Source organism: Haplochromis burtoni, unplaced genomic scaffold (assembly GCF_018398535.1).
Source record: "Haplochromis burtoni strain Fernald_Lab_line unplaced genomic scaffold, NCSU_Asbu1 Contig_171, whole genome shotgun sequence".
Classification (NCBI taxonomy): Eukaryota; Metazoa; Chordata; class Actinopteri; order Cichliformes; family Cichlidae; genus Haplochromis; species Haplochromis burtoni.
In genome coordinates, this window is record NW_024582532.1 from 579,343 (window position 1) to 591,787 (window position 12,445).

Here is a 12,445-nt window from a genome sequence, read left to right on the forward strand (position 1 = left end):
TGGATTTTATCATACATGAAGCACAGTGTTCCTATAACATTGCAAATTGTTAGAGACGTAAAAGATATAAGGTCTGTCTTTGTCTATATACTCACATGGAAGCTCGTTGCTCTCTTACTCCAAAGAGGGCAGTGGCGCATACTGACATCACTAACCCTTACCTTACATTGTCTTAAAGAGACACCACACCATTGTGACTGTTACAAGGTGTGTCTTTGTGCTGCAGCCGCACAATGAATGAATTCATCTTGCTAACAATAAATGCTAGCTTTAGCTGTTAACATAGCACTCCAGCTTCTTGTCCAAATATGGACAAGAAGAAATAACTTTTGGCTCCAAAAAACCAGCATAGAGGTGATTAACATGTTACGTTTAAAGCTTTAAAGTGGAAAAAAACTAATGATGTGACTATGGCTACTTTTGTAAGTAGTCTAAGGTTGCACTGTTGCTTTATTGAAGTTCATTCATGTGTGCAGGGAGGCAACAGGACATTGTCAGGTAGGAATCTTTTGCTTGCTTTCTACAGGTTTGACTTGGAAGAATACAAGCATGCTGAATGGGCACAAAACTGGAAAGCATGTGGAACGTCTGTGTACCTCTTGTAAGTGGTGTATGTGCAGCTTAGCAGCTTTCACTGAAATGACTGTGATTTTTGGTATCAGTTTTTTCTTAATATATTCATGGGTCACGGTATCACGGGTACACATCTAGCAGATAATAGCACTCATTAAAAGTTGTTTTTTGGGGGCACTTTCTAAATGTAAGCTCAATATTGACCCTAATTTCAGATCATTAGCTGCTACATAAACCACTCTGTTCATTAGCTAGAAATGAGGCTGATGCTATTAGAGACCAAAACAGTAAAATTGTGGGGTGAAAAATAGGAGCTAAATTAGTCTGAAAGGTAGGGGGAATGTTTTCTGCTACCATCACAGTGGACATTTACTAGCTTGCTGGTAACATCTGAATATTTATTAATAATTTACTTTTTTTTTAACAGAATCACTGGACACTGATGTATTTTTTGGTCATTAATGGCCAGTGCCTGTGAAATAAATGTACAAATGCTGATCAGTCACAAAGCAAACAAACTGACTCAGAGCTAAAGAGAAGTCTTTAACTAAAATTAACCAGTATATGCAATAACCAGTAAAATTTCCAGTAACCAGCTACACTAATGTCGATGTTTGAATTAATTTCTCATAATTTCATTTGAAATTAGAATTTTTTTGTTCTGCTTTTATAGAATTATCTAAATGTACATTATATATATTATATATTGCTATATATGATACAGAAACATACAACCCATTGTGTGACCCCCCCAAAATTAAATCTTTCTCTGTTCACCTTCTGTTTGGGATTTTCTCAGAAACCTGCAAAGATTTGGGGAAAATAAAGCTAGAATGCATCTTTGACACATGGAAAATACACTACTTTATTTCCAGAAATAACTTTATTTTGACACAAGGAAATAAAAATTACAAATGAACTATTTCTAGAGAGCCATCAAACATATTCACAGGACCACAATAATTTTAGAAGCAAGATCAAAGCAGCAGCTTCCAAATAGTACATCACAAAGTAATATTAATAAACTTTGAATGTGCAATAGTGAACGCAAGAGTATCATAAAGATATACAAACGAGTTGCCATAAATAACAAGCACTTTAAAAACACATGGGACATAAACACACACAAATGCATTAATCCACTGTAACATGATGCATATGCAGTATTAAAACTATCTTCCACATTCAGCAGTGATGAAACCCACTCTTCCTCTGCTGTGTCTACCCAATTATATTTCCCTGTGTGGCAGACAGTGCTCAGACTGAAAACAGTAGACAGTCACTGATCTGGCAGAAAATGCCACACAACATCAGCACATCTTCAGTATTCGTCTTACGTCCATCCAGCAGTGTTCACCGGCTCACTGACCGCTCTCACAACTAGAAGCGGGATGAGCAAAGCGACGGTTTGTTAAATCCACAGTTCACAGGATACATAACACAGAACAAAACACTGAATTCACTTTGCTTCAGCCTCAAATCACCATGCTGCAGCTAAACTATATCACCACATCGTATATGTTACACCAAATCTCTGTGGCACTGTACATATACAGTATCTGACACTGAGGTTTACAACCACCACTGCTGCTGCTTGAAGAAAAATTCAAAGCAGTTTTTAATGCATGGAAAAAGTAAAATAAAATAATCATTTAGGAAAGGACCGTAAGGCATATAAAAAGGGTATGTCAAGAGTGTGTTACATTTTAAGGGAATCTATCTTTGAAGTTTCCATCTCTTCGACAGAACCTCCTGTTTGGCCATAGAAAATGAACATTTCTACATTTTAATTGTGGTGTTCCTCAAGGCTGTATCGTGGGTCCACTTTTATTTTCAGTATATTTATCACCATTATAACTGTCACCAATGTTATGCAGTTATATGTTTGCTGGCTTTTGTAATATCAAATATTCAGCCTGTCGGTGGTTCACAACTTTGTCCCAGGTAAGCTTGACTCACTGATCAAAATACTCTCCATTCGTAGACGTGCTTTGATTTTGCCTGGTTAGTTTTTTAGGCTTGCAGATATACATTATATGAACAAAAGTACTGGACCACTTACACATTACACCTACACCAACAGCTAGGCCATGGAAACCAATCTCATGATCCCATTTATAAACTATGAACCTTGGCACTCAGAAAGCCTGCTCTGTAACTGGTCTGACACTTCACGGCCAGGCTTCTGTGCTTTCTGTTACATATCGACATGCTGCAATGGTGGCACGCTGTAGAACAACCTTATTTCACACATGTTTGTAAAGGCACACTGCATGGCTAGGAGCTTGATCTCGACACTTGTGGCAATGAGACTGAAAACACCTGAATTCAAAGATCAAGAGGTGTGTACACCATTTCTTTTGTCCATATAATGTAATTACAATCAGAACTGTAAAGTTACCTGCAATGCTTTCTTTCCCACACCCATCTGAAATCTTGCACAGCAATGCCAGACTACCATCAAAAAGCAAAAATATATCAAAGAACAATAAAAACAGAAAGCAAACACAAATGCTGACCATCAGTAGAATCAAACATGGGGTTTAATTAAAAAAAATCTTAAGACTTTAGAGCTATAGATAAGGTAGCCAAAAAGTTCTTAAAATACGCTCTATAAAAACGTCTCGCCTCTAAGTAAAGTCTTCAGTTAGAACTTATAAACTCTTTATGATGTATGCCTTTTTAGAAACAGGATAACACATAAATGGCATCATGGCACTTTTTGAAGTTCAAGTTACAAAGTGCTTTTTATAGTTCTGCAGCCCCTGTCTGTCGGTGAATGCTTGTCCTTGGAGAAAATAAAACTCACAGCAAATTCCCTTCCTGCAGAGCACTCACAGCCAAATCTGTCTTGGTTTTACATTGTGCTCGAGGCTGCACACTGTACGTGTCCTTCACAGCAAAAATAGGGCCTGTTTTGCCAGTGAAGGTTCATGTGTGACTCACCCTTTAATGGACCACCTGCCTTGAAAACGTCAGGGAGGCAGGCATGCAGTTATTAAAGCTGTATAGGGTGAGGATTTTTGGGGTGTGTTTGCAAGTATGATAATTCACCTTATTTCTGAGAAGAACTCTGAAAGTGTGAGTGAAGCTGATAATAATAACTCATCCTAAATTTTATTTTCAGTAGCACAATGAGTTAAAAAACAAGTGGGGGGAATCTAATGATAAAGACTAAATTCCACTCGAAGAATTCTGATCTGCCTTCGGTATTCTTCGGTACAACGTACCGATCGCCGGCTTTGTGGGTGAAAATAAATGCGTCAAGGCCAGTTTATTGACAGCACCTCTTCAAAGGATGTCTGAGCATTCAAGTTCAGTTTATTTCCTCTTGACGTGCCTTGTTGCGTCATTCAGGCTTAAAGATCAGAATTGAGTCGGTGCTAATCGGAGTTATAACGCAACACCGTGTATTTGAAGTGGGAACAGTGTTGTCGTTCGCATTCATGGGTTGTTGGCTCATATACCTGATATTATGTGGAAAAGATAAGATAACAGCTGAGTGATGAGAGTGCTTATCTGTCAGCGTTGGTGGCTTTACAATGTCCGGGATCACGCCTCATAAAGAGTGTGTTTGGCTTTGCGCTCCAAAGCCTGCTGTTACGCATCACTGGCTGCAATCTGTGTTTACATCTCTAGCTTCAGCAGCCTCGCTTTGAAAGGTAAGCAAGCACTGAGAAAACAATACTTCCACTTGACAGACTCCATTAAGCAACATTTTCAAAGTTGCTTAATGGTTGCCCAAAAAAAAAAAATCTCTCCGGCCTCAAAGAAAACCTCAATTGTCACTGAAGTTCACCTTTCCGTAGACACTGGGGTCTGGGAACATCATTTTCTGATCAGACAGCAGTTCGTCAGTGACAGTGAGCTCCTCCAGCTCGGTCGTGAAGTGATCAGTGCTTTCCACCATTGATGTATCCTTGACAGCGCTGTAGGTGAGGGCCACGCTGTAGGTGGCGGGTTTATCCGAGCCTTTCCTCCCACAGCGGCAGATCTTGCGGAAAGCGGCACGAAACTTCTGAGACATGGCATTGTAGATGACTGGGTTGATGGCGCTGTTGAGGTAGATGCAGATTTTGCAGAAAAGCACGAACCAGCTGTCCAAATAGGCCTTGTCCAGGAAGGAGTTGACCACCACCAGAGTGCGGTACGGCATCCAGAGCAGGGCGAAGAGGATTACCACCACTGCCAGCATCTTGGTCACCTGCAGTGGGAAGGAAGGAGAAATATGAGAACTGCTCCTGCATATGGGGAAGCTGGTTTTATTTATTAATGCAGGCTTGTGACCACACAGTATTTCTTGTGTTTTATGATGGTCAGTGTCCCCTCGACCGAGGGATATGACGGACTACTCATTGGTAACCAACCCGTCTTGCTCGTTGTCTTTAACATCGAGGATGATGTAAAAGGAAAGAAAACTTCTAAGCACTCAAGAACTCCCACTCCAAACTTCTGCTTCAGATAGAAGAGGTTGGGATAATAAATGTAGCTTTGATTTTAATTAAAAATCTTTCCACGAGCCTTTTGGCTGTCACACTCTGGGAGCTACTTTCAGCCTACGCTTTGTTGATTTCAGGCATGAAGCCAGCAGCAGGAGTAGAATATTTCTAGCAGCAGCCTCCTGGTAACATAACCTTCAACCACCACAACACAACATTCATATACACGCACGGTTTAACTACATTTCTAACATGTGCTGAGAAATACTTGTAAGTGAGCAACGCCAAGGGAGCGTCTCCTTTCCTAAATCATCAGTGGACCAGAACTGCATTAGCACAATGATTATGAGTATGACTTGTTCACTGTAATTGTATTATTTTATTTTGCAACAACTAAAATAATATTTAGGCTTTTTTGATCTCAACTCCTCTCCATTCCTTTTTATTGAATAAGCGCCCTCTGCTGCACCTCTGGCTGAACTGTAGTCCGATTCTGTTGAAAGGAATTTGTGGGAAGTGGAATGGCTCCCTTCATGATTTCCAGAAAAGAAAATGAACACAAAATTCCGAAGCAGACTATATATTATTGGCTTTTTCATTTCCCTGCCCCATCATCAAAAACGAGCTAGCCTTTCTCAGCTAGGGCGATGCGATGGAGCATCAGTTTTCATCCGTTATGACACCCGACACAAGAAAAAATGATGATAATCACCCTGTTCATATATAACATGATCTAAAATGCATCACTTTCTAGCTGGCTCTTAGTCCTAAGTCATTCCAGGCTGAAGTTACACAGGTAAACCCTGCCATATGTCAGTCAACAGTATCCTTCAGTTCAGTAGGTTGTCACTTCAATCGCTTGCTTCTAAGTTGACCAATATGACCAGTATTTGTTGCTATTGGCTGTTCCCTCTGTTGTCAATACATTTGCTGCTTTTAATTGACTTTGCAGGGTTTCTGGTTGTTGAATCATTGCCAGTCTCTTCCTTCGTGGTAACCCCATTACAGACATGTTGTCCAGAATTAGGCTAAAATTGTGTAGACTGACCCCAGCGTTCAATACCTCTTTAATATACACATTATAATAAATATATAAAACAAGTTTTAAATCACACTGGAATTACAGTATATGAATAACAGCTTCAATATAACAGATTCAGACAACCAACCAGTCCCTTTAGATTGTGGGGTGGAGCTGGCTTATGAAAGCTGGCAGTACAGGATAAGATTTATGTAACAAGCCAAAGGTTCATGTTGTGCATGTGCACTTGGTTCATTTCAGCTCACTGTGGGAGTCTCTACTGCTGTTTTGCTGCCCATTGTTTCATAATTTGTGTGTGTGTGCGTGCGTGCGTGTGTGTGTGTGTGTGTGTGTGCGTGCGTGCGTGCGTGTGTGTGTGTCAGTGAAACTGTCAAACAGGGTAACATCACTTGGTGAGAACTCAGTGAGTCACTGTAAGTGAAATAAAAGCTTTGTCGCAAGTGTTAATCAGTTTAAATGCTTTCCTCCATTCTTTGTGGATTTTATTTATTCCGTTTTTTTTTCTTGTGACTTGTGGAACAAGCACCCACTCTGTGTTCCTAACCTACTGATTTTTAAATGAACGGCTGGGTTTTCCTCTCACACTTAACACACACTTCTATGAGGGATGGTGCTTTTCTATTCTCTCCAGAGCACTTCTGAGTGAGTCTTGCAGCAGCAGAGACAAGAGGCTAAGGTGGGAGGTGTGGTTCAATTTGCATATTCATTTCCTGTGCATACTAAATGATGTTGCAGAGGTACTTCTAACACATGGAGGGGCTATCTTTATGGTGTGGAAAACATTCAAAATTTGTAATTGTGATGAGGTCATTGTTTTTATCTTTTGCTATTTTTCATAAGAATGTTAATTTGTTTCATTTCATTTCTTTGCAATCGTAGAATAAGAAGCCCATCTTTGGGTTTTTGATTGCACTCAGAAGAAACCTTCAGTTTTCACATGTTGTAGAGCTTATACCAAATGAACTAACAAAACAATCACTATAATTATACTTATTTTTAATGAAGAAATGTTAAAAACTCCTTTGTATACTGAAAATGACAACTATTTCCACTCCTAATTACTTTAAAATATTCACTTTGTCTTTTAATAAGTGGTATTAAAATGTCTGTAGAATGTGACTAGGTTTATTCATTCATTTATATTTGAATAATTTTACGAACCCGTGCGAAAAAATTGCAACATCTCGCTGAATGAGCAGAGTAAAAACATCCTGGTTCTCATCCTCCCCACGCTCACACACCACCCACCTGTCTGCGGGAGGTCGCGGTGGAGCTGGAGTGTCGAGAGTTTTTACAACTGGTGCTCTTGTTGATGGCGTGGTTGTTGTGTCCGTTCTTCTTCTTGTCTTTAGGGTCGGAGGGCAGCGGGTTGAGGAAGAGGATCCTGGCGATGAGGCCGTACAGAACCGCGGAGAGCAGCAGCGGAAGCACGAAAAAGACGCCGAAATCAAAAAAGTAAATGGGTAAATAAAACTTCCTGGCAACTCTGTAGGCGCAGGTGACGATGGTGATGTTTTTGTACACCGTTTCCTGGATGTTTGACAGATAAAACCACATCAAGCAGTAAATGGAAGTGAAAGCCCAGACGAACAAAATGATCTTTTTTGCTCTGGACAGCGTGCACAGAAACTGGGCTTTAATCGGGTGGCAGATGGCGATGTATCTCTCGATAGTGAAAGCTGTTATGGAGCAAGAGGAGGCGTTGATCCCGAGGTACTGAAAGTAGGTGATGCAGAGGCACCCATAGCGGCCAAACACCCAAGATACGAAGATACTTTCCGGAATAGCTGGCAAACCAGCCGTTGTGAGCACCATCAGGTCAGCCACAGCCAAACTCACCAGGTAGCAGTTGGTGGGAGTCCTCATATGTTTAGTAGTGAGCACCACCAGGATCACCATAACATTGCCAACAATTCCTAGAGCACAAATCATGAAGAGCAGACAACTGCTAATCACTTTGTACTGAATGCTGTGGTCCACCCATGTCGGTAAAGTATTGTTCTCCAATGGAGCTGATGTGAAGTTTTCCATCTCGTTTAAAAGGTTCAAATAAATGAGGGATTTGTTTGTTTGTTTGTTTTTTAAAAAAAGAGGCTTTGCAGTGTTCTCGCGCACCAGCCCGGTTTTACGCGCGATAGAAGTTAGAAGTCCAAAAACTTTACAGGTCTGGAAAGTCAATATGAAACGCACACACACAAAGTAAAGGACAGACGAAAGCTTGCGGTGCACGTTGAAAAACGACGAAGTGACAAAGAGCTGCTCGGACTCTGCTTTAATTCCGTCGCAGTGCTGTGCGTAAAAGGCGACGCGCTACCTTATTCTCGCCGGAACAACTGTGCCTGGCGGACAGATGGAGGTTTGCTTTTTGAGCCTTCCTTTTGGCACGAGCAGTCATACGCATGCGAGGGGATTAGCCCATGATTACATTTTCCAAACCAGACCTCCCCCATCAACAAAACCAGCTGGCCAAGCGGCAAAATGTTAGAATGTTTCCTGTTTATCTGATATTTGATTATTACCACTGCATGAATCAGTGCCAGTGCTGCCGCTCATAATGATGAATAAAACATTTACAAATTTGTCACAGTTCGTTGATTTGCTGTCTTGCGCAACAGCCTGTCACTTAAACTTCATGAACGGCGCTCTTTTTTCTTTTCTTTTTCTTTTTCTTTTTTTTTTACGATAGCGCTAATCAGCATGTACACTCTTCCAGGTGAACATGAAGGCGGAGGTTGGAAAAGTGCATGCTGTTTTGAAGTATGGCCGAACATATTCAGAAAACATTTCCTGTGATGCATGTGCAAAAAGAAGGCGTCGATATGAACAGATTTTTTTGAGCCTCAATCCTCGATTTCTTTATTACTTAAAGACTGCTGTATACTAAATGCTCTAAAATCACTCATAGAAATGAGCTCAGGGATTACTGAAAATGAGTCCTGCGTTTGAGTCCCCATGAAAGCCACTTTAACTTCCATCTAAAAATGTTTTGGTTTGACTACAAATCACTGGTCAGCTGTATTTTTATCTTGTCTTTTACTTAATTTTAATCCTTAAACAAACTTCCGTTTTTTTTTTCGGCATTTTCCCGGTTGCGGCTTGAAACCCTTTTGGTTGAGTTTTTTGTGATATATAAATATGGGTGTGACCAGGTGTACAGCTACTGAAAAATAAATGTCAAGTCAGCTGAGAAGAAAAATATATAAATTATATTGTTTTGTTGTCTGTTTATAATGGACATATGTTTGTGCAGTGGTCAGCACAGTTGTCCTGGTATTGAATCCCTGGGCCTCTCCATGTGAAGTTTGCATATTCTCCCTGTTTGAGCATGGGTTCTCTTAGGGATCTCTTCCTCCCTCAGTCCAAAGGCATCCATGCTGGGTTAATTGGTGACTCTAAATTGGCTGTAGGCCTGAATGGTTTTCTGTCTCTCAGCCCTACAACAGATTGGTGACCTGTTCAGGGTGTAGCTTGCTTTTCGTCCTATAGGCTCCAGAGGAGCTCTGAAGTGAAGTAGTTGAAGATGAATGGATGGATCAATGAATGAATTTTAATGGAAAGATTTAAGAGATTAAAGATTTAAGAGACGGACACTTCTGTTAAAGTACACCCTGCTTTTTCTGTACCCTTCTGCAGACATGTTTCTTTTAACCTCCCCCCCACACACTGGTGCTCCGCCAGGGATCCAGTGGATTTTGCTCTGGGAGGGTCACACTACAACTTTTATTTTCCCCTTTTTATTTTCATTCGACAGCCTCTTTGCTTTGGATTATCCTACTCTGTGTCTTCTGCATGTATTCCAGCATGAATACATCACTTTACCGTTCCTACCTCTGTGCTTTATTGTAGCTTCAGTGCAGCTCAAACCTTTTGCTATCAGATTCACAAAGGTTTAATTCGTTTAATTAAACCTTTAATTTTCTCATTCAGAAAAAATTCTTGTGAAGCTTCACTCCTTCTGCGCTTGTTCTTTCTCAGATATAGTCCTTGCTGTCTTATTCTTATGAATGCTTTCCTCCACATAGCTCTCCCTCTTGAGCTGATTGTACGTCAGATGACTTATGAACTGTGCTGTATTATAGAAACGTTCATGGATCTCGTAGGCAATTCAAGTTGATCACTCTTGTCTGATTTTCTTTATTTTAGTCATATTTTACAGTCTAATATGCATCAAATGTTTCTGGTTCTGCTTGCACTCAGTAACAAATCTTGTATTTTTTGTCACTGTTATTTTAAAACTACAAACCCAATTAAAGAGGAGCTCAATCTTCCCTGCACTCATCTTTATAATTCTAGTTGCTTTTGAAGAAGCCTTTTAATGGTAATTTAGAGTCAGTGCTTGAAATCCATGCATATATATACTCCATCCTATAAAGATAGATAATCAGCTTGTGTCCAAATACTTTTTGCTACTATACCAAAAGGTACGTCTAGTTATTCTAAAACATATATATCTTTCTGCATATTCCCACAGTGGATTAAACATCTGCTACTGAAATCTGAGCCCATACATCATAGTTTAAGAGTTTAATACTAATATTTTTGGTCAATGAACGTATCATGTAGTGCAGTGATTTATCAGCACCACGTTCCACCCTGCAGATTTAATCAGCTCACTTCGTGCTGATGCGGTAAATTTCATTATAGAAAACGATTACAGTTGGAAGAAGATGTGAAAAGCACAAAAAGACAGATCAGCAGTGACCTGTATTAACTGCCATGCTGTCCAACAATCTGTGGCTGCCTGTTCTCAGCACAATACTGTGGAGGTGGCAAACTCTCCTCCACACCAACTGTGCATATTCTCCAGGAACTGAGCGGAAAATGGTGACGATCACGCCAACACTCACACTTTTCACACGATTGTGCTTTGAGGCCTGAAGCTGCCAGCCGTCCATCCCGAGCAACAGGTGGACCGGGACGGGTGGGAATTACATAATGATGACGCCCCCTTTTCTCCCATGATTCCCGTCATCTTTAGCTCAGCTTTTTTTCATCCTTCTCCTTCTTGGTTTTGGATGATATTAGTAGAAACTAACCTGCTGTCAGTGACTCAGTTTCCAAGACTGTAAACTAGTTTCTTTATCTTTTTTCCTAAATTAAGAGTTAACTGTCTTTACTTTAGAGTGGAAGCTAAGTCTACGTTGAAAGGATATTAAAATAGATTTAAAATTATTTATCTGCTAATTAATAAATGCTAAAATGAGAATTTTTGAGCCTTTAATCAGTTACAAGAAAAACCTCCGCCTTATCATTGCAGCAACCTCTCCTGTCTCCAAATTACTTTATATATTCAGACATAAATTAACTTGATTGTCTGAGAGATATCATTGCTTTGTATTCAGTTCCTGTTTAAACATCTTCACTTGATTACATTATTCAAATCACAGGAGCTCGTGCCACAGAGAAAAGTAATATGTAGAAATGAAAGGAAAGAGTTTTACTGCCCCCTAAAGGACATAGCTGGGCAGTACCAAATGTGTGACAAGAGCAAACAGTTCATCACAACTGACACAAGATCATTCCTTCCGTTTGTACATTTAAAGTTGCACCATTTATTTTAGCTGTAGTACTGAATTTAGCTCAAGGAGCATATAGATACCTACACAATTATCAAGGGATTTTGAAGATATTGTGACACAAAGACCAAACAATAGTAGAGAAAGAACCCATGTGCACACACACAGGAAGACTTTCTAATGAAGAGAGACTTCCAGGAGAATCAGGCTCAGGGTGGGGCAGCTGCTCGGTTTGGGGTGTGAGAGGAAAGAGAAGAGAAAAACACAAAAGCACAAACAAACAGGACAAAACATAAACTACAAACCTGCAATACTGGCATACAAGCACATTGGTATTACAAAGAGGCAGCCTGAATCTGAAGCAGCCCACCTTACTTTCAAATTAATGCACAGCATCTTCTTACTGCTTTGAACTTGAACTTACTCCCACTAGAAGTTTGCTTAACAGATGCTTCGGTTTAAAACACAGAGGAGATCTCGCAGTAGGAGTGGCTACTGTAAATGATCTGAAAACCCATTTTCAGACTCAATTCTAACGGCTTTTTTCTTGTTACTGTTTAATTGTTTTTTCCCATTTATTTTATGATTTATTTCATGTTTTCAAAAGTTTTCTTTTATTATTTTAGTTGTATAGTACTTTGTTCCACACCTCACGTGTTTAAATGTCCTTGTAAATAAATTTGTTCGACTAACTTAAGGATAGTTCACTCAGATTATCATAAGTCTAAAAGCTGAGAGGGTTTCTGTCTCCTGAATCCATTGACAGTGGAGGAAAGGGTCCTGACAGCCTCTGCCTCTCATTCTACTTTTGGAAGCTCTGCTGGAATCATATGATGAGGTCTTTAAGGTCTGTCTATTCAGAAAAGCCTGAATTA

The 12,445-nt window shown here is 40.0% G+C and overlaps 1 protein-coding gene across 1 annotated transcript; it reads right to left on the bottom strand.

The window, feature by feature from the left end:
• Positions 1-1,278: 1,278 nt before the first annotated feature.
• On the bottom strand, positions 1,279-8,547 carry trhrb (thyrotropin-releasing hormone receptor b). Its single transcript, XM_005940919.3, has 2 exons — positions 7,303-8,547; positions 1,279-4,777 (listed from the first exon to the last, which is right to left on the bottom strand). The coding sequence occupies exons 1-2, from the start codon at positions 8,083-8,085 to the stop codon at positions 4,352-4,354; spliced, it is 1,209 nt and encodes a 402-aa protein (XP_005940981.1). The 5' UTR covers positions 8,086-8,547; the 3' UTR covers positions 1,279-4,351.
• Between the last annotated feature and the right edge of the window lie 3,898 nt (positions 8,548-12,445).